Genomic DNA, 24,822 nt, shown 5'->3' on the forward strand with positions numbered 1-24,822 from the left:
GGCCTCCCAAAATGATGAGATTACAGGCATGAGCCACTGCCCCAAGCCTAAAATTGTTTTAAGTGCCCTTAGAATGTAAGGATTCTGTTTTAAAAATTTGTGCAGGGTTGTTTATTCAACCTGCAATACAATATGCAATACAATATTCACTATTGTATGTTTATCACTTCTCAGCCTTTTGGCTAAGATCAAGTGTAGTATCTGTTCTTATCATTATAACATTGCATATTCAACCAATAGTCGATACGGGGTTGGTTGTATCTGATATGAACCAACATTGAGTTAAAAGTTGATCTTTTTTTTTTGAATTTTTGTTTGTTTGTTTTGAGATGGAGTTTCACTTTTGTTGCTCAGGCTGGAGTGCAATGACACAATCTTGGCTCCCTGCAACTTGCGCCTGCCAGGTTCAAGCGATTCTCCTGCCTCAGCCTCCCAAGTAGCTGGGATTACAGGCATTTGCCACCACGCCTGGCTAATTTTGTATTTTTAGTAGAGACAGGGTTTCTCCATGTTGGTCAGGCTGGTCTCTCTCCAAACCTCAGGTGATCTGCCCACCTTGGCCTTCCAAAGTGCTGGGATTACAGGCATGAGCCACTGGCCGGGCCTTGAGTATTTTTTAAAAGCTAATTAACTAGATTTGCTTACTTCAAATCAAAGCAATCAACTTTTTACAAGTCTAGAAATAAGGATTTTAAAATAAATTTTGAATGTTCACCTTATCTTTTTCCAGAAAGGCTTTAAATTGATACTGGAAACCAAATAGGATATATTTTTGGGAGATTTGAGCCTGTTAAAAAAAAAAAAGCAAACAAAGAAGTGACCTTCTAAAAGTCCCAGTAGTGATTTGGTCCATTGTTTCAATTAAAGCATACCATGCCTGAGAGATAAAGTGTATTAAATATTTGACTGTAACTTTGTGTGGCCAGTAAGAACCGTACTTTTCAAATGTATAAAAAAGATTTACAAATCTTATCTATACCATGTTTTTGTGTTTTATGGCATTCCTTCCAGACTCCTGACATCTCCCTTAGTGTCAAGTATTTCTTAAACCCACAGTGGTGCAACTCGAGCCCACTTTTTAAAATGTAGTCTGGAAGCGATATGTAACATAGTCAGGAAACAGTATGGTTATATGGTAAAGCATATATACTGTCCACCTAACTGGGGTTGAGCAGAGATCAGACTGCCTGACTTCAAGCACCTGCTCCCCCACAGATGATCTTCTAGGAGCTGTATAAATTAACTAAACCTCTGAAGGCTTACATTTCCTCACTTGAAAAATGAAAATAATAAAGTAAACCCTCATGGAGTCCTTAACAGTTTAAATGAAATAAACCATGTAAAGTGTTTAAGTGCTGAACATAGCATCTGGTGTGCAATAATCACTCTATAAATGCTAATTGGTAGAATTATCATCATTATCAGTCCAGCTATAGTTGTAGTATGGAACCACGCTTCTCGAAATATAGCCTGCAGATCAGTGCCAGCGCAGACTTACTGGTTTGCAATGAGATCAGGAGCTTGTGCCAGAATGTAAATTGGCGATGCCACTAAATGTACTGTTTAGTTCTGCTGACTTTTTTAAAATAGCAGGATCTCTTCAGTGTAGGAAGCAGTGAGTTGATAAACCAGCACCAGACTAGACATGGAGTAGGACAATGATCCTGAACTCCAAAAAATAATAGCCCTTAATCCTGAAGACATTATTACTCACTCATAATACCTCATTCACTTTCTTTTTTCTAAACATTGTAATAATTACGATGTTTATTAGTTTAGCACGTATTTATTTATCACATAGTTTGTGCAAAGCCCTATATCTTATTTTGCAGGAGTTGCCACTATGGCTCAGAAATTAATCTTGCTTCTAGGACGTCTACTATAAACCTGCAAGAGGAAATACATGAAAATCCAAATACGTGTGTTGCATATATACAGTGAATGTTTGCAATAGTGTTGTAGCTTGGTTCCAAAGATTTCAATATAGATATTTCCTTTTGCTAAGCTGCTCCCACAAAAGGACAGAATTATTTATTTATTTATTATTTTAATTTTTTTCGAGAGTCTTACTCTGTCACTCAGACTGAGTGCAGTGGTGTGATTTGGCTCACTGCAACCTCTGCTTCCCAGATTTAAGCGATTCTTAAGCCTCCTGAGTGGCTGAGATTTCAGGCACCCACCACCACGCCCAGCTAATTTTTGTATTTTTAGTAGAGACTGGGTTTCACTGGGTTGGCCAGGCCGATCTTGAACTCCTGACCTCAAGTGACCCACCTGCCTCAACCTCCCAAAGTGCTGGGATTACAGGCATGAGTCACCACGCCCAGCCAGGACAGAATTAATACCTTTTACTTTTTCAGCATTATACTATCACAATCAAGTTCAGAGTTTGCTTTATTAAGATAGTGTTTAAATCTTCTATTGAGAAACCTGCAATACTAGGGAATATCTGAGTTTTAGATATAATCACAAAATTTTAACTTTTAATGATTAGTATGGTAGAAGATTCATCCTTGTTTTTTTTTTTAAATTACTGATTTACTATTTCATCCTTTGTGCAAAAATTTGAATTATAAATGATTGATTGTTCCATAGAATATGAAGAGATATTAAATATTAAAATGTTTATAAAGTTTTGACTAAAATGAGTACAAATTCTTCCTCAAAAAATTCATTGCCAGCCTGGGCGACATAAGGAGACACTATCTCTACAAAAAATAAAAAATTAGCCAGGCCTGGTGGTGTGTTCCTATAGTGCCACTACTTGAGAGACTGAGGCAGGATGATCACTTGAGCCCAGAAGTTTGAGGTTGCAGGGAGCTATGATCATGCCACTGCACTCCAGCCTGGGTGACAGAGTAAGACCCCCATCTTTAATTTAAAAAAAAAATGCATTTCTCAGATAGATAATGTTGAAACAGATTTTGGAGTAATATAAACATAATTTTTAAAAGGCAAGGTATAAATATGTATATTATATAGTATAGGGTTTACAAACTATGAATTAGATCATGAGAGATTTGTTTTTGCAGACTACTTTACTGGTGAGTGGGCTTGAGGGAAAAGGAAAACAATGCAAAATGTTCACGTCAAGAAATGTTATTTTAAATATTTATTAGAATGTTTTGCATGGAAGTAGGTTTATTGGTTTCTTTTATTGCTGTGCTTGGTGCATCTGCTCATAATCACTTTTGTTGTGCCATTTGCCATGTACTGTTAGCAGCTCTCTTAGAACCTAATCTCACTAATGACTTAAGAAAATGGGAGGTGGGTGTTAGAAAGATTATAGGTAATATTAAAGAGTATAAGGCAGGCATGGTGGTGTGCACCTGTAGTTCCAGCTACTCGGAAGGCTGAGGCAGGAGGATCACTTGAGCCCAGGAGTTGAATGCAGCCTGGGCAACATAGTGAGCCTCTGTCCCTATTTCTAAAATTTTTTGAAATGCACACACACAAAAATGTAATGTAAAATAAAGAAAATAGAGTAACATGAAATTTAAGAGAATTGTAAGGTAAAACAGAAAGAATAAAAAATGAAATTTTGATCAAGAAATGACTAGGTAAGTTAGACCCATGGCACTTAAATCACAACTTTTTTACCATAGCATATCAGGTATTTTGCAATCTGGCCCCTATCTCATCTTTGAACTCATCTTGTACCAGAGTCTGCCTTTCTCTCCTATTATGTACCAGCCACATTTGCCTTTCTTTAGATAATTATCTGTAAGATTGAATCTACGTGTCAGAGACAAAGAATTTCTGTTTCCACACCACACCCTGTGGAAATTTCTGTTTCCACACCCCACCATAACCAGACCTGCCTGTTCAAACTATCTTCCTACCATGTTCACATTGCAGACACATAGTAGGCACTCAAGTATTGGTTGAATAGGTAATAGGCATTATGGATGAGAAAACCTGAGGACACAGAAAACCTATTAGATTATGATTGATGTTGATAAAATACAATCAGATGTTGCTCTAAAAAGCATATAATCTCTAAAGGACAGAAAATGACTCATTCATTATTTATTCATTATTTACTCAGCCCATAATTGTTAATTACACACCCACTATATTTGGATTTAAGGGTAGGAATTACCAGTGAAGAAAGTATAGCTCTCGTAACAGTGTAAGTAAAGAGAAAGACATGGGGTAAAGATAATCACTAGTTGCAAATGGTTCAAGAGCCCCTCGTACTTGAGGATGTTGCCTCCTCAGTATCTGTAATTTACAAGCAGTCCCAAAAAGATTAGTGATCTGCTAGAGCGTGATACATGAATCTCAGTGCAGCTTTGTTACTCTGTGACATGATAACTCTTCTGAATTGATCATGAGAAAGCAGCTTAAATAAATGTTGAAAGGGAGGTAATTTGGGGTTTGGGTGTATGATTCAAGGGAAGACCAGGAGCCTCTACAAATATTCCAGTTTGTGGGTTTGTGAGTCTTAAAGAATTCTAAGCATAGCAAGAGTCTATCATATATCATAAATGAAAGGGAATAAAAAAGTCACATAAATCCAGAAACCGTGAATTCCTGATAGAAGTGTTTAAACGCTATACAGCAGTAGTAGGCTACCTTGAACTTAGATAAGGGTGAAATAACAAAGGTGCAACTGTAAGCAAGATAGACTGCAGTGGAGACACTAAGCCCCTGCTTCATGGAGCTCACATTCCAGTGGAGCTCACATTTCCAGTGAACAGAAAACAAAATAAAGAAGGAAAAGATATATATGTTATGTTAGGTGCTGGTGTTAAGAAGAAGAACTGAAGCAGTTAAAGAGGTTAGGAAGGGGTTTCTAGGGGTGTAGGAGAGCAGTAAAGGTTTAGATAGGGGGGCCAGGGAAGCTCTTACTGAGGTGACATTTGGTGAAGACCTTTATGCAGTGAGGAAGCTAGCCGTTTGGATATCTGAGAGAGGAACATTTCATACATACAGAAGGGTAAGCACGAGTCCCAGAGGCAGGATATGCCATGGTGTTTGAGGAATAGCAAGGGAGCCATAAGGCTAGGGAAGACTGAGTGAAGTAGGAGCTGTTGCAAATGAGGGCGGAGAGGCGATGGGTCCAGATCATACAGGGATTGTTGGTCCTCTTAAGGGTTTCGGTTTTTCCTCTGAGTGAGATGAGATGGGAAGCATTGGAGATTTAAGCAGAGGAGATTATAAACTCACTGTAACAGGATGACTCTGACAGCAGGGTTGAGACTTGACTATAAGGGGATAAGGGTAGAAGAAGAAGGCCAGTTAGGAGGCTATTGCAGTAATCCAGGTGAGAGGGGATAGTGGCTGGACCAAGTGTTCACAGTAGAGGTTATGGGGCACTTGATATTTTTCGAAGGCAGAACTGACATGATTGAATATATTAGTTTTCTATTGCTCCTGTAAGAAAGCTGACAAAGTATGCAGTCGATAAGAAATTATCTATAAGAAATAATCACAAATCAAGTGTTAATTTATTGTCTTACAGCTTTGTAGATCAGAAGTCGTTTGTCGTCTCACTGGGCTATAATCAAGGTGCCAGGAAGACTGTGTTCCTTTCTGGAAATTCTAGGAGAGAATCTGTTTCCTTGCCTTTTCCAGCTCCTGGAGGTCACCCACGTCATTCTTTGGCCGTGGCCTCTTACTCCACCTTCAAAGCCTGCAACATTGCATCCCTCCGATCTTCTTCCATAGTCATATTTTCCTCTGGCTATGACTAGGAAAGGTCCTCTGATCTTAAGACTCATGTAATTAGATTGGGCTCACCAGGATAGTCCAGGATAATCTTCCAATCTCAAGGTTCTTAATTTAATCACATCTGCAGAGTCCCTTTTGCCATGCAAAGTACATATTCATAGGTTCCAGGGATTCCTACATGCACATCTTTGGAGGCCATTCTACATACCGCACCAGTTGAAGGATCAGATGTGGGATTTAAGATAGAGAAAAATCAAAAGTGACTTCAAATATTTCGGTCTGAGCAATTGGAAGAAATAAATTAACTGAGATTGGAGGGACCAGCTTTGTGGCTTTGGAGTATGTGTTGGAAGCTCAGTTGCAGGCATGTAAAGTCTGAGTTTCCTATGAAATATTCAAGTGGGAGATGATGTGTAGGTAGTTGAATATGAGACTAAAGTTTAGATCAATGGGTCCTAAGGACATATAGCCCATACATCCACATATGGATGGCACTAAAGCCATGAGATGCGATGAGACTACTTAGGCCCTATTAAAGAGAGAAAAGAGAAGAGAGGTCCAGGAACTAGGCATTGGGAAACTTCTAGGTATCTACCAAGTGCTAACATGTTATATTTGGGAATTTGATAGGTGAAAATTGTGCAGTAATATTGACTTGAACACACACACACACAAAAAAAAAAAAAAACACGAAAGAGGAGCACTGAAATGGTGGAACATAAGAAGTTACTCAGGACAAATTAATGCTTTTGCTTCACTTCATGTCTTGCAAACTTTGCCTTTCCATTTCTGTGAACTGTGTTTCTAGAATTACTGGACCAGAGCCAAACACATAAATGACTAAGACATAGCTTTATCTTACATCGACTTCTGAATCTACCTTGTTAAGGTTGTCTGTTAATTAGATATGTTTTATTTTCGTGGATGCTTAAGAGATGTAATAGATTCATTTCAATTGGCTTTCCTTGACAAAGTATACAGTCTACAATATACATGTATGATAGCTTTGAAAGGAGCAAATGTCAGTTTTTCAGATTTAAATTTCTTGTAGTAGAATGTAGTTTATACTGAAAACAGTTATTAAACTTTATTTGAGTGACATCTAACCTACTATATTTTTTGTTTCTCTTTCTTTAGACTAGTGCTGTCAAATTTGTCAAAGGCCAAGACATGGATCTTTTGAACCTATTTAATTACCTCTAGGAAATAACATTTACATGGCTTACCCCAGTTGCAAGATGAATGAGGAGAGGTGTATGAATGAGAAGAGGTGTACTAGAGTCAGTGGGCCCAAAACTCAGCCTCTAGTTGGGTCTCAGCCACTCCACCCTTCAAATCTGGAATCCAAACCATATAGCAGGAAAAAGTCCCTCTGAGCAGTCCAAATAGATGTTCCAAAGTCTATAAATGTCATAGCTTTGCCCCTTAGACTTGTTGGATTCAATGGTAGAGTCCTTTGTGGATTCAAGCTTTGCAAATATGTCTGTCAAACAGGCTTGTGTGGCTTCTAATGCACCGATTAGGAGAGCAGATTAGAAAGGCAGAGAAGAGCCTCACAAGATAAGGTGCCACACTGCGGCATGGGTTCTGAGTCCCCAGAGAAGAGCAGGGCTCCAGGGCAGCAGTCTGGTCTTTGGCCTCTGTAGATTTCAGAGACATCTGAGGACATTATTCTATTTTGGTAACTGATGTAATGGTGACCTTGAGTCATGATGAAAAAGTTAAATTGTGAGTATAGTTTATTTAAGAAGGCAGAAATTTGGTTATCTGTTTCTGCAAGCCAAACCACCCTAGAAATTAGTAGCTTACAAAAACAGTGACTATTTGTTATCTCTCATGATATGTTGGGTTGTGTTGGCTACTGTGGGTGCTGCTTCTGCTCAGTGTGGTGTTGGCTGGGGTGGCAGTCATCTGGAGGCTCGACTGGTCTGCTCATCTTAGACAGCTTCTTCACATGGTTGGAGGTATGTTCAGCTTTGGTCTCTTCCTGGTGACTTGGGCTTGCGTACCTCACAGAATGACAGCTGGTTCCAAATGGGAGTGTTTCAAGCATGGGAATATCTTGTAAGTGATTCAGTATCACTTCATTGCATTCTTTTGGTCATAGTGAGTCACAGGGCCAGCTCAGATTCAGGGGTAGAGGAAGTAGACTCTACCTCTCCATATGGAACAGTGGCAAATAATCTGTGGCCATCTTTAATTCCACCATAACAGAGAAATTGTAAGGCTAATGTGTGTGGTACATTGTATAATGTGTGATGAAGGGGCCAGGTAAGTCTCAGGTCTTTAGAAAGAAGACTAGAAAACTTGATTATTTCCTCAGGGTTCAAAGTGGTCAATGCTTTGTAAGTAAGATTTTACTGTAATTATAAGATTATTACACTCTTAGGGAGTATTACAAATTAAGGGAAACATTTCTATTTGGTAAAAATAATAGCTGTTCTTTTTTTAAGGTAAAACAGTTGAGAAATAGTACCTAAGGCAATCATTGGTTATAATATTTAATAGCAATTTAATTTACATGTAGGCTGAGAACCCTTGGAAGGGATTCTAATCAGAACAAAAGAAAAATTGAATATAAAATTAAATTTTAACTTCTTTTGAGCAGTAGAATTTTCTGATTCTTGGATACCTTCCCAAAGTTAGCTTGTGCTGTGATCTCAAGCTACTATGCTTCCATTCTGTGGGTCTACTGTCACCTTATGAGGCAGTGAAGATTTCGAAGTGAATCCATATTACATTTCTCTTATGCCTTTATAATTCCATTTTAATTTTGAAACACTGGCTTTCAGATGAATTTTTAAGAACTCTACTTGGGACAAGCCAGCCAGCTGGGCACGATGGCTCACATTTATAATCCCAGCAATTTGGGAAGCTGAGGAGGACATATCACTTGAGCCCAGGAGTTTGAGACTAGCCTGGGCAACATGGCAAAACTCTGTCTCTACAAAAAAATACAGAAATTAGCTAGGCATAGTGGTATACACCTGTGGTCCCAGCTACTCAGGAGGCTGAGGCACGCAGATCACTCAAGCCTGAGAGGTTGAGACTGCAGTGAGCCATGATCGCGCCACTGCATCCAGCCTGGGTGAAAGAGTGAGACCCTGTCTCTAAATATAAATAAATAAATAATAAATAACCAGCCATAACCATATATGGAAGGAAATAATAAATTCATTCCCCTCACTTGGCTTTCTAGACTGACGTAAGCAAAAGCAAAATGAAAAGTTTTAAAAATGTTTTTCATTAAACTAAAGGATTTCTTAATAATAGACTTTCCTATAGGCAGTATTAGAGGAACACTCACCACTCCTTCAGAGTTCTTTCCTTTTATAGGCTCCTCTTTTGACATGGGATTAGGTGACCACGTGATTGATTAGCCTCACAATCACAATCCTGTCCCTCCTGTTGCTTTCCATTCACAGTTGATCAAGACTCAGAGCCTGTGATAGAGGTCAGGCAGAGAGCACGAGGCCCAGTGCAGAATCATTTTCTGAACCAGCCAGAAATACTGGAACCGACCAAACTTTAAACACCAGCCTAAATTATTCCTGTGCTTTTATGCAGGCAGCAGAAATGACGGAAACCTGTTAACAGAAAAAAAATAATAATGCTTTTCATTTGAATGCCTATGCATTTTCTTTTTAACTTGTATATGTTCCTAATTTTCCTTACTCTCTGTGTTTGTTTCTTAGTGTGGTTTATTGACAATCATTTACAATGCGGAAGAGTGCTGTACTGAGCCAGCACAGTGGGTAACACAGCAATGAAGAACAGATGCAGGTTTGAGGAATTTAACTTGCGAAAACCTTGAACTGAAGTCTTAGAGATTGAGACATATGGGTTTGTATAAATAGGCTTTTAAGCCCTGTTTGCCGTGGGTTACTGATAGGAGAAACTTGCTTGTGGAATGTCAGCTGCATGAGCTCACTATTGGACAAGATGGAAGAAGAAGAGCTGCAGTGTCCAAACTCTTCCTCTGAAAAACGCTATTTTCCTGAATCCCTGGATTCCAGTGATGGGGATGAGGAAGGGGTTTTGGCCTGTGAGGATTTGGAACTTAACCCCTTTGATGGATTGCCATATTCATCACGTTATTATAAACTTTTGAAGGAAAGAGAAGATCTCCCTATATGGAAAGAAAAATACTCCTTTATGGAGAACCTGCTTCAAAATCAAATTGTGATTGTCTCAGGAGATGCCAAATGTGGCAAGAGCTCTCAGGTGAGTAACCACTACAAAAATTACTTGCTTTATGTGTTGATTTTTAAAGTATTAAATAATCACATGTCACAGCCTAGTGTTCTAATAACAATATCTAAAACAAACCATTATCATTAATTCGGATAAAATAATTACATCACTTGCCTAATTTTATTAATTCTAGCTGAAAAGTAAATAATATCTATATGGAAATTAATTGTGTTTAAGGTACCACTAAATTGTCTCTAGAATAATATTAAAATTACTGAAATGATCTCATTGTGTATATTATATTTTAAAAGATGTGATGCGTGTTATTTCCCTGCCATGGGTATGGGGATTAACTGTTATGTTTCAGTGCCTAGTGGTCTGAGAATCCAGATTTATGGATGTGCTTATTGGTGAAGGTGGCTGAGCTACTGAAATCAAAAGCACAAGGAAATCCCGATTTTCCTGACAATAAGAAATAACTGAGCAACCAAATATGATCCAGGCCTGGGGCCATACACTTTGGGGTCTAAGAGGGGGGAAAGAATTAGGATCATTAAGAGATAAACCTAGGGATATTAAAATATTAAAGAGTTGGACAAGGCACAGTGGCTTGCATCTGTAATCCCAGCACTTTGGGAGACCAAGGTGGGCAGATCACTTGAGCCCAGGAGTTCGAGACCAGCTTGGGGAACATGGCAAAACGCCATCTCTACAAAGAATTAGCTGGGCATGGTGCTGCATGCCTGTCATCTCACCTATTCCGGAGGCTGAGGTGAGGGAATCACCTGAACCTGGGAAGTTGAGGATGCAGTGAGCCATGATCGTGGCACTACACTCCAGCCTGGGCGATGTGAGTGAGACCCTGTTTCAAAAGAGAAAAAAAAAAGGAAAGAGTTTATTTCTTTGCAAAGAATGACTCATGAATTAGGCAGCACGCCGAACCATTGGAGGTTAGTGAGCCCCATTGCAGCAGCAAGGGCGGTGAGCTTTTATAGGCTGAACATGAATGTAAGACAAAGACATTTTAATTGGTTAGAGCAGAAAGTTCCTAGTTAGGGAATAGTTGGCAGTTTCTGATTGGTAAAGTCTAGTATGGTTTTACTGTTTACATTGGACTTTAGTTTGCTTATGTGGGACCTTAAAGCTCTGGAGTTGCCTCAGCCTAATGGCCTCCCAATTAAAGTGGTTTTTTGTTTGTTTGTTTGTTTTAACAGGATGGTGGGCCAGGTACAGTGGTTCACACCTGTAATCCCATCACTTTGGGAGGCTGAGGCAGGAGGATTGCTTGAGTCTAGCAATAAGTAGAGACACAAATTTATCTTACAGAAGGCCACTTTTCAGCGCTACTCCTATGTCTGCACTTTCTCAAAATCATGTGCAAAAGAGGCATATTTTGGGGTCACATATTCTAGTCTTCAGTCATGTTTTGGGGTGGTATGTCGTAAGCCCCAATATTAGATAGTTAATAAATACTTAATATTCAGTTAGTTGTTGTATTTGAACTTCAAGGTTTGGTTCAAATGAGATCTGTATTTTACTCTTAAGTTTTAAAACAAGCAACTAGTATTTTTTTTTCTTTCTGAGACAGTCTCGCCCCATCACCCAGGCTGAAGTACAAAGGCATGATCTTGGCTCACTGCAACCTGTGCCTCCCGGGTTCAAGCAGTTCTCTTGCCTCAGCCTTCCAAGTCTCTTGATTACAAGCGCGTGCCACCACACCTGGCTAATTTTTTGTATCTTTAGTAGAGATGGGGGTTTCACCATGCTGGCCAGGCTGGTCTCAAACTCCTGACTTCGTGATTCGCCTGCCTCAGTCTCCCAAAGTGCTGAGATTACAGGCGTGAGCCACCTCGCCGGCTGCAACCAGTATTTTTATCATGAAATTCATTTCTAGATTCTGGTGATGTAAGAATTAGAATAGACCATGTAGTGTGAGTAATGAGAAGTCCTGTTTCTCATAGAGAAGTTATGAATAGATCTAATGAATAGAATTCAAATTTGATGGAACCCCTTCATTTTTCAGATGAATAAACTGTGGCCCAGAGGGATTTGATAATTTATCTAATGTCAGTAGCTTCCTGAATTAGGGTTAAAAGAATACTTTCCACTATCCATTGCTGCTTCCAAGTTGTTTATTACCTCTAGAGTTTACCTATTTTATTATCATTATTATTTTTTGAGACAGAGTCTTGCTCTGTCACACAGGCTGAAATGCAGTGGCATAATCTTGGCTCACTACAACCTCCACCTGCCAGGTGCAAGCAATTCTTGTGCCTCAGCCTCTTGAATAGCTGGGATTACAGGCTTGTACCATCATGCTTGGCTAATTTTTGTGTTTTTAGGAGAGTCAAGGTTTCACCATTTTGGCCAGGCTGGTCTTGAACTCCTAGGCTCAAGTGATTCTTCTACCTTGGCTTCCTAAAGTGCTGGGATTACAGACATGAGCAACTGCACCTGGCCTAAAGTTTACTTATTTTATAGGTAATTTTGAAAAGAGGAGGGCTGGATAACAGATGTTTTTTATCTAATTTACAGCTGCCAGTATCAAGCATTTATTATGATTTGTTCTTTGTTATGCTGAGTTATTACAACAAATGATTTCGGTTCATCACAAGAAACTAGTGTTGAGAACTGAATGAGTATAATTTTCTTAGTTGCTGTGAACAAATAACATTGAAAAAACTTTTTATTTTGCAATAATTTCAAACTTACAAAAAGTTGCAAAAATAGTGCAAAGATTTTCCATGTGTTGTTCATCCAGGTTCCCCAAATGTAAGATTTTACCATATAAACTCTATTATTTTATCCCTGCCCCCTCCATACATTCATACACATTTTTATTCTGAACCATTTAGGAGTCATTTGAGGACATGATGCCCTTTGGCTCCAAATACTTAACAGAATATTTACTGAAAAACAGTGCATAGCCATAACATAATTATCAAAATCTGGAATATAATGTTGATGTCTAATTATTATCGAATTTCTAGACATTCACATTTAATCAGTTTCTCACTGATAGCCTTTATAATCACAGAAAAAAATTGTTTTTCTGGTCCAAAATTCAATCCAAAATTATATTTCATTTTATTGTCATTTTTTAAAGTCTTCTTTAATCTGAAACAACTCCCTAATCTCTCCTTGTCCTTTATGACCTTGATATTTTTGAAGAGCACAGGTTAGTTATTCTGCAGAATGTCCCTTAGTTTGAATGTGTCCGATGTTTCTTTAGGGTTAAGTTCACGCTCTGCATTTGTGGCAAGAAGACCATACAAGTGTTGTGTATCCTTCTCAGTGCCTCATATCAGGAGGCACAAAATGTCAGTTTTGCCCATGCTGGTGTTGTTAAATCTGATCACTTGGTAAGATGGTGTCTGCCTGGTTCTTTATTGAAAAGTTAATAATTTCTCTCCAATCATTTAATAGATACATATTTTAATACTATGTAAATATGTTTCTCATTATACATTTGTAACCATCTAATGGGTTCATCTTGCTTGTTGTCCAGATAGAGCCAATTTATCAAGACAAGGGAATTGGAATAGAGAAAGAATTTAATACACATAGAGCTGACTTAACAGAAGACAGGAGTTTTACTATTACTCAAATCAGCCTCTTTGTCAGTTTGGAGGCTAGGGTTTTTCAAGGATAGTTTGGTGGGCAGGGGGCTAGGGAATGGGTACTGTTGATTGGCTGAGGATGTACCCATAGAGGTGTGGAAAACAGTCCTCATGTGCTAAGTCCACTTTGAGGTAGGGACAACAGAGAACCATCCAGTTTTCAGAAATGCAAAAACCTGAAAAGACATCTTAGAAGGCCAATCTCAGGTTCTATAGTTGTGATGTTATTTACGGGAAAGTTACAAATCTTGTGACCTCTAGAATAATGACTGGTAATCATTTAACTACACCTACATCTTGGCAGCATTCAGGCCTCTCTCATCCTCCTAACCTGGTGTCCTTTCATTAGTTTTACAAAGGTGGTTTCATTTCACTATCATTTAAACTATAAATGTCTCCAAAAGTTAGCTTGGCTCACTGCAGGAGTGGCTAAGGGCAGTTTGAGGGTAAAAGGCAAGATGGAGTTGGTCAAGTCAGATCTCCTTCACCATCATAATTTTCTCACTGTTACAGTTTCTGCAAAGGCAGTTTCACATTCATCCACTAGTGTTAGCATTTTTAGTGATTCTTACCTTTGAATCATTACATTAGTAGTAACCAAAGATGATTGTTCTAATTCTGACATGCCTTTTATACATTATTTAGAATTTTTCTGTAAGGCTGCGCTTTCTCTCCTTTATCATTTATTTATGTCAATCTGGACTCATAAATTCTTATTTTATTCTGTGTGTTATAATGTATTACTAAGCCTACTTTGTTGTTTAAATTGCCCCTGATGTAGCTTCTCTGTCCTTTTGACATTTCCCCATTATTTCTGAGCACTTCTTTGCTTTCTGGCTCAGTAAGATGTTCCAGGTTCATCTAGTACATTCCCCATGCCAGTCCAGTAAAACTATTTTTTTCTCCAGAAGTACTGGTTCCTTTTAGTGGTGAACTGTGTTTTGAAACCAACATCTGGACACTAAGTATATGGATTACCATTAGTTTATTGCTTTTTTAATTTTTATTTTTGAGACAGGTTCTTGCTCTTTCACCCAGGCTGCAGTGCAACGGCACGATCATGGCTCACTGCAACCTTGACATCCTGGGCTCAAGCAATCCTCCCACCTCAGCCTTTTAGAGTAGCTGGGAATACAGGTGTGTGCTACTACACTCAACTATCTTTTGTAGAGACAGGATTTTGTCATGTTGCCCAGGGTGGTCTCAGACTCCTGAGCTCTAGCAGTCTTCCTGCCTCAGCCTCCCAAAGTGCTGGGATTACAGGCATGATCCACTGTGCCCAGCCTATCATTGTTTTTAGGCCATCTCAGTGGACACAACAAGGAAATAAATGTATGCGAGTACAGTACACACACATCTCATTCTATCTGTCTATCCATCTATCCATGGCTCTATTTCTCTGACTCTCTAGCTGTTTCTCTCTTTCTCTATTTCTTTCTATGTATTTCTATTTTCTTACCTCTCATATTTTTTATCTATCTTTTTATGTCTTAAAAACCATGAGTTTGTACTGATGCCTCTGATTCCAGTTAGGATTATAGGATTTATTCTAGCCTTCCCAATTTTCACATTAGTAACTTCTCTCTGAGAAACAGGACTTGGCATTATCACACTTTGTTATAAGATTGAACAAGTAAAGATACTTGAACAAACAATTCATATTGTAGTTTCAGAATTGCTAATCCACACTGCAGTTTAAAAATTTTCTGATATACTTCTTGATTCTTCTTTCAAAATTCATCAACTTCAAGAGCAAGAATTGTTGCATATTATATAATATGTTATATTAGTGCCTAGCAATGGTTTCTCTTGTCATTTTTAATTTCTCAACTATTTCAATAAATTCATGTTTATTTTCTGTTAATTGGGATGACATGTATCTTCAAGGTGAGAAAAATCAAAGTAGTACTCAAATAGTAAGAAAATGGATCTATTCTAAACTACGTTAGATAGTGGGAGCATTGGTTGTTTTCTTCTGGAAGCAATTTGGTTTTTGTTGTTGCTGCTGCTGCTGTTGTTTTAAGAGTTTGCGAGACTGTTTTCTTGTTCCTCGGAGTTTTGAACCTTTCATGAAAAAAGTTTTTCTTCAGAGCCAAGCTTTACAAAGGTCCTAAAGATTTCATCTCTCTCTGGTGCAGAAATTATGAAGTCTATTTTATGTCTGCCCCAGGGAAACAGAGGAAAATTTTCCATATGTTTATAGAGTCTTTTCCTATTACATTTTTTGCGAAGAGGTTATGAAAGATCCTGAAAGAGAGAGAAACATCTCTAGAACTGTCTATTTTGCTCTCCTTCCCTAGCTTTTGCCCTGAAATCTCCCATGAATGGATGGGGCAGTGAGGTGAATAAACATGAAATAACCAAGAATTAACTTAGATTACGAAGTTGTATGGCTTAGAACACCTCTATCTTTATTGACTGAGTAAACTTGTTCACCATTTTCTGTTGGTAGGTTCTACCTGTATCCACTCAAAACCAAGATAAATGTGAATTGTGTTATCCAGGGATGTGTGACATTTGATTCAGAAAGGGCCTAACTCCTCAGTAATGAGTTCTGTTATATTGGCTCACTTTGGCTGGGATGGCTGCCTGAGGGACACACTCAGGCATAGGCATTTTGCAGGAATGTGGTTGAAGGGAGCCATACCTTTGGGTGAATTGGTGGCCCTTCATATTTTTTTTCAACTTGTGGATTCTGTTATTCTGGTACTGAAATGAAAGTGAGTTAGTGGGACCTTGGCAGTAGCTTCAGGATTGGTGGTCCTAGAGACATTAAGAGAAGAAAGCAGAAAAGGAATTGGGCCCTTATGGACATACTGATGATATAAAGTGAGGGAGTGGAGGCTTTGGGACTAATATGTGTTTCTCAGAATACTAGTAGCATTGTGTCTCATGGAGGTCCTTTTTTTCTCACTTCATTTATTCTCATTTAACTATATTAAATTATATTTAACTGTATTATCCATTAGATGAGATGAAACAATCACTGGCAGTAGATGGAAAGGACAGAAAGTTCTGCACTAGTGTAGCTCTCGTGGAAGTCCTCTTGCCACAGTGGCAGTGATGAGACCATACATGGGATATGTGATGCTGCTGCTGCTCCCTTGATTCTGATCTGGATCTGGTTACAGATTCTTATAGGAGATCTCCCTGCAGCCCGCCCTAAAGACCCCAAACCCCGGCTCTCCTAAATCCAGCAGCCCAACCTCTGTGTGCTGCCTGGAGTCAGAAATGGAGCATCTTTGCTTCACTGTCTGAATTTGTACAAGTTGTAGAACTGCAGTTGCTAACTTAGGTTGATAAAGCCTTGATTTAGATTAGATTTTGATTACCCACAGGACTCCCCTTACCTCTCATAGCAGCAGACTGGACAGAGTGTTGGTGATTTCCTTTCAGGCAGGACGTAAGAGGCTAGGGATGCTCCCATGCCTCGATTGCTTACCTTGCATGCCCCAGAGTTGGTTCCAACTGAGCTTTGAGACAGAGGATACGCAGGACCCCTGCTTAGGCTTTATGTAAATGGCACATCAGAAGTACAGAAAACTGCATTTAGAAAATGGATGGAGAAACATGAAAAAAGTATTTGGTGAGTTCAGAATAAAAAGATGTGAAGTATTGATTTCTAGTTAGGGAGTATTTCCAGACTAAATGTATAAATCCGAGGGTTGCGCATGACCAAACTCCCAGATAAATCGATATGAAAATGGACTTTTTAAAAATGTGTTAGAGGAGCAGTTTTCTGTTTCTTCACCGTATTGTGCAACTTTTCCTAAGTACTCAGTCACAAAGTGACCCAGAATTCAATGTTTCTCTGAAAAAAGCTAAAGCCAAATGATTGATAGAAAGGTACAGCTATTTAAGCTTTCCTAATTCCCATAATGCCAACTTGGCAACTAGTCCATCCAGAAAAATGTTTTTGAATACTAGCGGGGAATGCCTTCCAAAGAGGAATCATGGAGCAGAAACAAAACCTGTAACAGACATGCAATTCATTGGTGAGAAGAGAAAGATGCTACTGGGACAATGAAAAAGCTGCTAAGTAGTACCCAGAAGAGAAGCAGAATTAGGGCAAGAAAGGTCAGTGCCAACAATAGATGGAATATTTAAATGCAGAGAAGGCCAAGAGTTCTTTGTAAAGCTGCAATCTCAGGATCCCTTGAAATGTGAAATATTCAAATTACCGACATTTGCTAAATCGTAACTTTTTTCAGCCGATAATTCAAGTTTGCTAAGGAATCCACCCTTGGTATGTTGCTTAGCTTGCCTAGAGTGATTCAGGAGGCATGTGAAACTGAAGAACTGTAACAGATGAGGCAGATCGTTTCATGTTTCTCTCTTTTCTGGCTAGAGATAACCTTTTCAGTTTGTGTTTGCATTGCTTACTGGTCACTGTCTCCGAGTAGCTATTACTGGAAGAGGAGCTGATCCTATGTGGTCAGAACCACAATTGAGTAGGTGTACTATAATTTGTTGTGACTTCTGCTCAACTGTTAACTTGGCCATATAAGCAAACATTCCTACATTAAGCACAATATGGATCTGTTCAGTCTTCTACTGGTTATTTTAACTGATATCTAAAAGGCCTTCTTACATTTCTGAATTAATTTCTTTGCCTCTTAAGTAAAATAGTTTGTTCTAATGTAGAGGAGGACAAAAAAGGAAAATGAAGACTGTTGGATTGGTATATTTGTTGTACTTCCAGGCATGTATAATGTTTATACCATTATCAACATACTATAATAAACTAATCTTGCAGAATTTGTTTACATGAGTAAAGAGAAATGGATTAAATGCAGTATTTCAAAAAGGCCCAAATCAGAAGCTTGAGAACATGGCACATGATCATTGGAATTCTGTCCAATTTTAGAGTTTGAAAGCAGCTATCCTGGACCTTACATGAATAACCAGGCTGAACATGTCCAAGTGTTTCAATAAAACTGGCTAGTATTATTTCAGCAACAATTCTAGCTATGTAAAGCAGTGCTCACTGTCATCATAGTACTGTCCCCTGATATTGCCATTAGGCTTCAAAGAGTAATTTATTTATTTTTGTTTTTTTGAGACAGAGTCTCACTCTGTCGCCCAGGCTGGAGTGCAGTGGCGCAATCTCAGCTCCCTGCAATCTCCGCCTCCTGGGTTCAAGTTATTCTCCTGCCTCAGCCTCCCTAGTAGCTGGGATTATAGGCACCCACCACCATGCCTGGCTAATTTTTATACTTTTAGTAGAGATAGCCATCACATTGGCCACTACACTCCACCTAGAAAGAGTAATTTAAAATGCTGATTGCCTGAGAATCTCATGGCTTCAGTTGCCACCTTTGTATAAAGATGCTTAGAAGCAACTGTGATGTAGTGGAAATTACACTTACCAAGAAACTAGAAGATATGGATTGGTTCTTGTCATGCTGTTTACTGACAAATGACCTTGGACAAGTCACGCCTCTAAGTTTCTTTCCTCATGTATAAAATGAGGGTGTTGGCCTTTATGTCTTCCAGAGGTTTCTTTCAGTACTCAAATTCTGTGACTGCCATGGCCATCTCTATCTCTGATCTTTGTCTTAGGCTCCTGCCTTGCTTTTCTGTTGATCCCAGGATAGTTATGCCTGGATGTTCCTCCAATAACACTGACCATCTTCCTGACTCTCCTGAAGGTCATCTTCCTCCCCTCCTAACTCCTTATTCCCCCCAAAAGAACTTTATGCTGCTCTCTTATCTTCATTAATTTATTGTATTTTACTTTCCAATTTCCTGTTCTTGAAAATTATATAATTAGGATTTTAAGTTAGAAATCATAGAATATTTGTTTTCTTCCTATGCATAATTAGTTTGTTAATGGGTACTGCTTATTCTTCCTTTGCAGTAATTTTCCTGTGGTTTTATTACCTCTCTCCCATGCTTAGCACTGAGCCCAAGCCTTTTTCTCTCTTCTTTTCAATTATTATGATGTCCTTATCCATATTTCCACTCAAATATTATCTCTGCCATATGTCAGGTCCTCTGTTTAGTATTGGGAACAAATGGAAACCACATATATATAGTTTAAGGATCTTCCCACATAGTAGGGAGACAGAGATTCAAACAGGTGCTTTTGGCTGGGCACAGTGGCTCACATCTGTAATCCCAACACTTTGGGAGGCTGTGGCACAAGGATCACCTAAGCCCAGGTGTTTGAGACCAGCCTCGGCAATATAGTGAGACCCTGCCTCTATTAAAGAAATTTTTTTTTTTTTTGAGACAGAGTCTTGCCCTGTCACCCAGGCTAGAGTGCAGTGGCGTAATCTTGGCTTACTGCAACCTCCACCTTCTGGGTTCAAGTTATTCTCCTGGCTCAGCCTCCCAAGTAGCATGCACCACCACACCCGGCTAATTTTTGTATTTTTAGTAGAAGCAGAGTTTTGCCATGTTGACCACGCTGGTCTTGAACTCCTGATCTCAGGTGATCCACCCTCCTTGGCCTCCCAAATTGCTGGGATTACAGGCATGAGCCACCATGCCCATCCTAAAGAAAATTTTTTAAAAAATAAGTGGTTTTAATACAGCTTTTCACGTGAATGATGTTTGAGGTCTTGGCTAGGGACCCTAGATACTGGATCCTGACATGAAGGCAATCAGTTTAAAAGTCAGGATTTGGCAAGAATAAAAAATTACTTGCTACAGATTAAAGGAGACAAAATTTTATGTAAATTCTTACACTACATAGAATCATAGAATTTTAAATTATTTCTGGAATGTATAAGAAATTATTCATTCAACAAATATTTACTGAGTACTAGGATTATTTGGTGAACAAGACAGATAGGTCTCTGCTTATAGAGCTCATTTGAGGGGCTGTTGGGTAGTGGGGGAACTAGAACCAGACAGACAACCCCAGGAAGGTGACCCTGCCACGGTAGGAAGCATACCGTCGATCTAGATACCTAGGGAATCACAGCAGGCCTTGCGAGAAAACCACACAGTTCAGACTTGAAGGATAATTCGCATTCATTCAATCCATTCATTTTACAGGTAAGAAAACTAAAGCTTAGAAAATGTGTGGTTTACAGGGAACAAATTAATGGCAAGCCAGTCCCTTAGGTGCCTTGTTCTTCCTGGGTCTTTCCTTGATTCCATGTTTCCTAAGTGCAGTATTTTACACTTTCATCTTTCATAGAACAAAGTAAGCGTTCAGTACATAATTACTGATAAATTTCAACCTGTTGACAAGGCTGACACCTGTCTTCAAATGCAGGCAGTGCATTTGCCTTTCAGTCAATAGAAATTTGCAGTCTCCAGCAGTCAGTCAGTCATTTTGGAGTTACTTGTATTTCTAGTGAGTTATGTTTATTTTACAAATTGCAGTGAGGAATCAGATCTAAGAATTTCATAATGAATCTCATAAATAGCAGACCTCAATATAATTAGAAATTTTACATTTAAATACCTTAGATCTATTAAAAACACACTTGGAATAACTTATTTTTAAAATGCATGTAACAATGCATAATTTACTGACAGTGCCTTAAGATTGGAGCAAGAAATGAATTTAGTACATTCTGTATAATAATTCTTGTACAAATTAATGTGATAAACATCAGCTGGTCCATAATGTACTTTAGAAAAAAAGATTTTTAAAATAAAATGACTCTAGAGCGGCTTTGCTCGGAATCGACTCCAATTCTAGATGGGTTGGTTGATTATCTCACTAGGTTTATTTAGATGGGTTTATTTATTTAATTATATTTAGATGGTAAATTATCAGTATATTTTAGGTTTTTTAAATTGGGGAAATATTAAGTAGGTTCATCTGGATATTCGTTATGATCATTTGGATTTAAATGTATATGCTTTAATTTTGAGTGACTTTTTTTTATCTAAATGCTATCTGTAATTTACATCACTTAAAACACAATAGCTGATAACAAAAGCCATATTTTTGATGGGCCTTTCTTCTAACCAAAAAGAAAATGATAATCTCTGAATACATTAGTCTTTTCAGAAACTGTTGAGGTTGAAAGTATTTTTTTATTTTGTCCTTGATTTTTATCTGCCTTTTTTTTGTCTGTGAGTCAAACTTTCACAGTTCTGTTAACTCCTGTTTATTCTTAACTTTATTTCCTAGCAGTAACTCTGTGAATAATCCATATTGTTCAGAGTTTCACTCAATAAGATGTAATACAGCTCACTGCTGATTTACTGATGAAAGAAAAAAATCACTTATAAGATGAACCCTGCTATAAGACAGAGCTGTCTCTCATTTTGTTTTCTGCAGAAGCTGATCCTGTCTTGTTTTCCCCATTACAGGTTCCTCAGTGGTGTGCTGAATATTGCCTTTCCATCCACTACCAGCACGGGGGCGTGATATGCACCCAGGTCCACAAGCAGACTGTGGTCCAGCTTGCCCTGCGGGTGGCGGATGAAATGGATGTTAACATTGGTCATGAAGTTGGCTACGTGATCCCTTTCGAGAACTGCTGTACCAGCGAAACAATCCTGAGGTTGGTTTGCGGGGTTTCGTCTGCTCCCTGCTGATGAGTTTTGGCTTAGTTCTACAATTCTGAAAGAGGAGTATTCTGGCATTGTACGTGTTAAGCATCTATGCTGTGCAGTCGCAACTGGTCTCTCTGTCATCAGCCTGCCATTAACAGTTGCTTTCCCACACTGGCATCATCAGGGATTTCTTATCTAAACTTATCCCATGACTCCCATTATTCCCATGAAAAAGTTCACAACTTGCTGGGCCCCACAGAATGTTCAAGCATGTGCTTCTGGAGCTGTGCCTCATGCAGGGTCCACATCATTGCCTGTGTGCACGCCACATGGACACCTGGAGCACGCTGTGTCCCCTGTGCTTCCACACCCTGTGCCTGTACACCTGGCCCTCCCTGTGCTCAGCATGTTGTGCCTCTTCTGGGCCTGGCTAGTTCCTCCTAGTTACTCAGTATGCAGTGTAGCGGTCACCTACTGCAGGAAGGCTTCCCGGCCCCTCCAGTAATAGAAATGAGAAAACCCTCTGTGGGGCTTCTGTAAAACTGGGTGTTAGCCTCCATCATGGCAGCTTCAATCAGTGTTTCTCAAACTATACTTTTCAGAGTCTTCTAGGTTCCAAGGAACCTTCTCTGTGGCCACCACAAGTTGTGGTATCTCTTTTTTGTGCTTAGCTTCATTATGAGATTTCTTTTGAACAAGAATTTCCAAGAGCTTGAAAGAAGAAAAAAAAAAAGAAAAAAGAAATTGGAAAAATCACTGCTCTGTGCTAGTGCTTCTCAAGAAATGATAATAGAAATATGAAAGTATCCATAGAAAATGATAGTATCCATACAGTACCTCAAGAAAATGGTCAAAGCTGCCTGCAGCCAGAGATGACCATCCTGTGGGCTTCAGCTGCCCCAGGCACTGCCTGACCACTCCAGGAGCCAAGGAGATAAGTATCTCAGGGTCAGTATTTCTGCACCTCTATAACCCATTTGTGTGGCATACGAGTGTGCCATGTACAGTGTTTGGGAAGCTCTGCTTTCGTGTAACAGGGCAGGGATGGTTTTTCACATGCTCATATCCCTGGTGTCTCTTGTGCTCATCCCATGGAGGATGTCTGGTCAGTTGGATGGTGGAAGGGATTTGCTCTGTCCCAGCTAGCACTACACTCTAGTGTAGTTCTTCTCTCCATTCAGAAAGCCCGTGGGGCCCAGCACAGTAGCTGATGCCCATAATCCTAGCACTTTGGGAGGCCAAGGCAGGAGGATTGCTTAAGCCCTGGAGTTTGAGACTAGACTGGGCAACACAGTGAGATCCCATCTCTACAAAAAATAGAAAGACTAGTGATTGTGGTGGTGCATGCCTTTAGTCCCAGCTACTCAGGAGGCCGAAGCAGGAAGATCACTTGAGCCCAGGAAATCAAGGCTGCAGTGAGCTGTGATCACGCCACTGCACTCCACCCTGGAAGACAGAGTGAGACCCTGTCCCAGAAAAAAAGAAAGCCCATGGGGCTCATTTCATTTGTATTAAGCTACTTTCCCTCAAATGTTTGTCTTCAAAAATAGAAGACAGTCTTCAGGCTAGTGTCAAATCATAGGAGAAAAGTCTTTAGACCATCAGTACTCTGACTTGAACTTCTTGAAGATACCTTCTGCTATTATAACAATTATGTCCTTGAGTCATTAAATTAGTATGTATTTATAAATTGCTTATTGTGTAAATTGTACTTGAGTGGTACAAAAGAAACATAAACACCTTTCTGGTTCTTAGGAGCTCACAGACTAGTTAAAGAGTTGGACAGGACAAGACATACGACCCTGAAAGGGTTAAGGATCCCTAAGCAGATTCGTGGTTTGTTTTACATTTTAAAGTAGCCTTTTGAATTTTCATGTTTTAAATTAAATAATGGCTCTGACTAGCTTCTGAAGCTAATATTATATCTTTAATACCATCTAGACTTTGAAAACCCTTTAAAAGGACTCTTTAGTCATTTTTAAAATGAAATATTGTAACAGCTTTATCTTAATATGGAATGGAATCAGATTTTTTTTTTTTTTGAGACAGAGTGCCGCTCTGTCACACAGGCTGGAGTGAAGTGGTGTGATCTCAGCTCACTTCAAACTCCATCTTCTGGGTTCAAGCGATTCTAATGCCTCAGCCTCCTGATTAGCTGGGACTGCAGGCACGTGCCACCACACTTTTTTAGTAGAGACAAGGTTTTGCTGTGTTGCCCAGGCTGTCTCGAACTCCTAAGCTCAGGCAATTTGCCTGCCTTGGCCTAGCCTCAGATATTTTTTAATATGGAAAGCTATGAGGTAAATAATTGTGGGGAAATCTAATAATGTCAGACATGCCTCACCTTTTAAACATCTGTCACGTGTTGGACTTAGGATTATTTTATGGTGAAAAACCCAAGCATTCAATTCTGACACCCAAAGGAAATACTATAATTTATATTAAAGTATGTGTTAGTTTCAGTGTGTGTATAGCACTCCTTTCCTTAGCTTAAAGAAAGGAATAGGGACAGCTGCTTCAGGTGTGATGGACTGAGGCACAAGGGCACCCATGGACTCAGGTAGAGAGTAGTTGCCTGCTTTGACAGGTTTTGCAGGTTCTGTTTCTTTCTGCCCTTGCTGGGCTGCCTTATTCTTCATTGCTTTTAGGTCTTCACTTTCCAATTACTCTTGTTGCTGAACGTTGTACTTTCTTTTCCACCGTGACATGCCCTCAGAAGCAGTGCAGAGGCAGAAGACACTGCTGCATTGTTGTGAACAGGGTTTGAGTCACAGGAAAGAGGCCAGAACTATTGAAAAGACCCCTATGATAAAAGAAAGCAATACATATTTTCTTCCTGGTATTCTGTGCTCTGAAGAGGAGGCAA

The 24,822-nt window shown here is 39.2% G+C and overlaps 1 protein-coding gene and 1 pseudogene across 1 annotated transcript in view; both read left to right on the top strand.

Moving 5' to 3' along the window:
• Positions 1–162: 162 nt before the first annotated feature.
• Positions 163–313, top strand: LOC135274116 (U2 spliceosomal RNA; annotated as a pseudogene).
• An 8,706-nt stretch (positions 314–9,019) lies between these two features.
• Positions 9,020–24,822, top strand: part of DHX32 (DEAH-box helicase 32 (putative)) — a 42,792-nt gene continuing 26,989 nt past the window's right edge. The window contains exons 1-2 of the mRNA XM_064373740.1: positions 9,020–9,900; positions 21,771–21,964. Coding sequence (XP_064229810.1) covers positions 9,598–9,900; positions 21,771–21,964 — 497 coding nt within the window. The 5' untranslated portion in view covers positions 9,020–9,597. The remainder of the gene's footprint in view (positions 9,901–21,770; positions 21,965–24,822) is intronic.

This window comes from Aotus nancymaae, unplaced genomic scaffold (assembly GCF_030222135.1).
Source record: "Aotus nancymaae isolate 86718 unplaced genomic scaffold, 86718_ANA_hifiasm-v0.15.2.pri h1tg000010l, whole genome shotgun sequence".
Classification (NCBI taxonomy): Eukaryota; Metazoa; Chordata; class Mammalia; order Primates; family Aotidae; genus Aotus; species Aotus nancymaae.